The sequence below is a fragment of the Condylura cristata genome, unplaced genomic scaffold (genome assembly GCF_000260355.1).
Source record: "Condylura cristata isolate star-nosed mole 26May11 unplaced genomic scaffold, ConCri1.0 scaffold00011, whole genome shotgun sequence".
Classification (NCBI taxonomy): Eukaryota; Metazoa; Chordata; class Mammalia; order Eulipotyphla; family Talpidae; genus Condylura; species Condylura cristata.
The window spans coordinates 3,888,331-3,891,491 of record NW_004567112.1 but is presented as its reverse complement, the minus strand read 5'-3'; the positions used below and the strand labels follow the sequence as shown (position 1 = coordinate 3,891,491).

At 59.9% G+C, this 3,161-nt stretch overlaps 1 protein-coding gene across 1 annotated transcript in view; it reads left to right on the top strand.

Annotated features, from left to right (window-relative positions):
* DMBT1 (deleted in malignant brain tumors 1) overlaps positions 1-3,161 on the top strand; it is a gene marked incomplete at its 5' end in the record, with an annotated part of 142,832 nt that continues 139,671 nt past the window's right edge. Inside the window, 2 exons of the mRNA XM_012723453.1 lie at positions 1-235; positions 1,939-2,001. Of these exons, the coding sequence (XP_012578907.1) occupies positions 1-235; positions 1,939-2,001 (298 nt within the window). The remainder of the gene's footprint in view (positions 236-1,938; positions 2,002-3,161) is intronic.

The window sequence follows — 3,161 nt, the reverse complement described above, 5'->3', positions numbered from 1 at the left end:
ACTGTGTGCGACGATGACTGGGACATCCGGGACGCGGACGTCGCCTGCCGCCAGCTGGGCTGCGGCCATTCCGTGTCGGCCCCCGGCGGGGCCCGCTTTGGCCAGGGCTCGGGGGACATTCTCCTGGGCGCCGTGCACTGCTCGGGCGGGGAGCCCCACCTGTCCAGCTGCCCCCACAGCGGGTGGTACAACCACGACTGTGGCCACAGGGAAGACGCCGGAGTCGTGTGCTCAGGTAGCGCAGACGCGGCCTCGTGGACACCTGTGCCTTTGCCCCTCGCCCCATATCACAGCACATGGCGCACAGACCCGGCTGCGGGGGGGTGTGGGGGGAGCGAGGGCACGTGTTACCCCGCAGTCGCTTGCGGATGAGGGTGCCGTGGGCAGCCGTACCCCAGTGTGGAAAGGTTACCTGCTCTGGCGTGCTCTCGCGTCAGTGACGTCAGAGGGCAGGTGTGACTGTCCCTGCCCGCAGATAAAGACATGGAGCCCCAGGGAGGGCAGGTGACTGCGACTGGTCTGAAGTCCTCACGCGGGAGGTGAGGGGGGGTTCTAGCTCACCCCTCTAAAGCTTGCTGATGCTGTGATCCCCTGCAAGCAGCATGATGTCATCTCTGGCCTGGGATGACCAAACATGGGCCGAATGGCCCTTTCTTCTCCTGTGAAGGGCTGGGAACTTCTATCCTTAAAACCTAAATCTATAGGGGATTTAGACTGCGGACACCCAGTGTCCTCTCTGTTGAGATTCTACGACAAGCAAAAGATCTTTACAGGCTTAGTGAAGAGAGAAACTCTCCCTGGCCATGCAGAAAATCTCCACATTCTGCTTTGCTCAGGAAGGACGCGCTGGTGCAGGGGTCACTTCATGCCCCAAAACTCCTGAGGATACTGCCGGGTGTGTCCACCAGGGGAGAGCGTGGCTAAGTCATGCCTCTTTACAGCAGCCTCTGGCACTCGCAGGGTGGAGGCGCCCGCGCACAGCCCCCCAGGCTCGGGAGGGCCCCTGATTCTCACGCGGGAGCAGATTTGTTCCCACCGAGAGGTGGCACCTTGGAAACGGTTCTGCTTCCAGGCTGCGACTGCGTGCTCAGGACTAGCTTAGTGATGGCTGGTGTCCTCGTTTGAAACAGAAATAGCCAGCTGGACACCCCTCTCCGAGCCCTGGTTTCCACACCCTGAACATCAGTTCACGTCCAATTTTGCTGCCGGCACAAGCGTTGCTGCTTGTTCCCTGACGGCGCACCCCTCGGGCTCGGGGGTCCCCTGCACTGAAGCACAGGAATATGTGCTGCTTGCTGTGGCCGTGATGGGGTCCCTGGGCATGAGCAGGGTGACTGGCTGCCTGGGACACTTGGGCCAGGGAGGTGCCCTAGTGTGGCAGGGGCCCCCCTCTTCTCTCTGCTTTCTCTTGTGATGACACTGGCACGTACGCCTCTGACCACCGTGTCCCCATTTCCCCTGTCCAGGAGTCCAAACATACACCTACGCCATCACTACAACACCAACCCCAGGTAACTGTGCCCCTGGGATCCTGAGCTCCCTCTTGTTGCTGGCAACGGTGCCCTGACCGGGGAGGCTGAGGTGCATTTGTCCTATGGGTAAACTCTCACCAGCCCCTGGAACCTGCTAGAATCCTGTATCTCTCTGCTCTTGACAGTAGTGCTGAATGGTGCAGGTCAGGCCCCCACATCCACCAGGAGACCCCACGGCCCCACACTGGCTGTGGGGGACAGTCCTGCTCCCACTCCTGGGCTGAGCTTCCCCATACCCCAAGCATAGCAGCGTCCCTCCTTCCCAGGTGGGTGATGCCTGGGGCATTTCCCATCACTGGCTGCCAGGGGGCTGGACCTTGAGGACACCCTGGACTTAGGGTGTCCAACAGTCCCTGGAATTTTCCTTCCCTGTGTGTGTCTGACCTTTCTCTTCGGTCCCTTTCAGAATGGCTCACCACAGCCACACCAGAGACATCTCCCACATCAGGTAATTACCCCATCTTTCCTGGCTCAGTCTCTCTCTGGAGAGAAAGTTGCTTTGAACACCAAGATGGGGCTGCCGTGGTGTCCCAGGGGCACCATGTGTGACGATGGCTGAGACAACGTGGATGCCAACGTAGTGTGCGGGCAGCTGGGTAGGCCATGGTGCCCCTGGCCTACCGTGTCCCTGGCCAGGACTCACCATGGCTGCGACACTGGCAGTCTCCTGCCAGCCACACAGGTGCACACGCCCCCGAGCAGGTGCGGGTCCAGTCACACTCAGCGAGAGGACACCTGACCCTGCCTCACCCTGTGGGCCTTGTGGGGGCCTGTCTGTTATTAGGGAATCGTGAGTTGGGGTCGGAGTGCTCAGTCCCACTCACATGGCGAAATGAAATACGGGACTGCCGGCACTGACTGGCTGGGGATGTGGACCAGGAGGAAGACCCTGGCCCGGAAATGTCAGCATTCCTTTTATTGTGATCTCCCTGATGGTGCAGCTGACCCTCAGAACCCCTCTTCTTCACTCCTTTCGTGTCCCTGGATTCCCTCAGGAACTAGTCACTAGGCACCCCGTTCAGGCCTCGACCTTTGCTGCAGACACACTGGGTCATGTGTGTCTGGGCCATGTCCCACCCGTGTTTTGAGGAGAGGGTGACAGTGAGTGGGACACTGTCCAAACCCCGTCATTCCACTTGTATAGGTACTTCGGGGTGATCACACAACTACCACATAAAGCCCCTAGGAGTTCCCAGGCTGGGGGGGACGTCCCTCAACTTGTATAACCTCTCCTGGTGATGTAGGCCAGGCTCACAGATGGACCTTGGGGACACCAAGAATGCCTGTTATGGAGCTTGAAAACCTGGGTTCTGGCAGAAAATCCCATTTCTCTTTCTCTTGACAAGATGGTCAACTTCAGGCTCCTCCCTGGACTCTGTCAGGCACTGCCCAGGCTGGCACTGCCTTCCCTCATGGGGTGCACCTGTGTCTACCCCAGACACCACAGAGCCCATGGCGCTGAGGCTGTGAGACGGCCTGGGACCTGGGGTGCCTCACTGGGGTTCCCTTTCCCCTGTTGTGTGCCTGACCTTTCTCTTCGGTCCCCCAGACTGGTTCCCCACAAGTGGACCTGAACACTCCGCAGCAGGTAATCACCCGCGCCGGTGTGTGACTCGAGCGTGTGGAGGT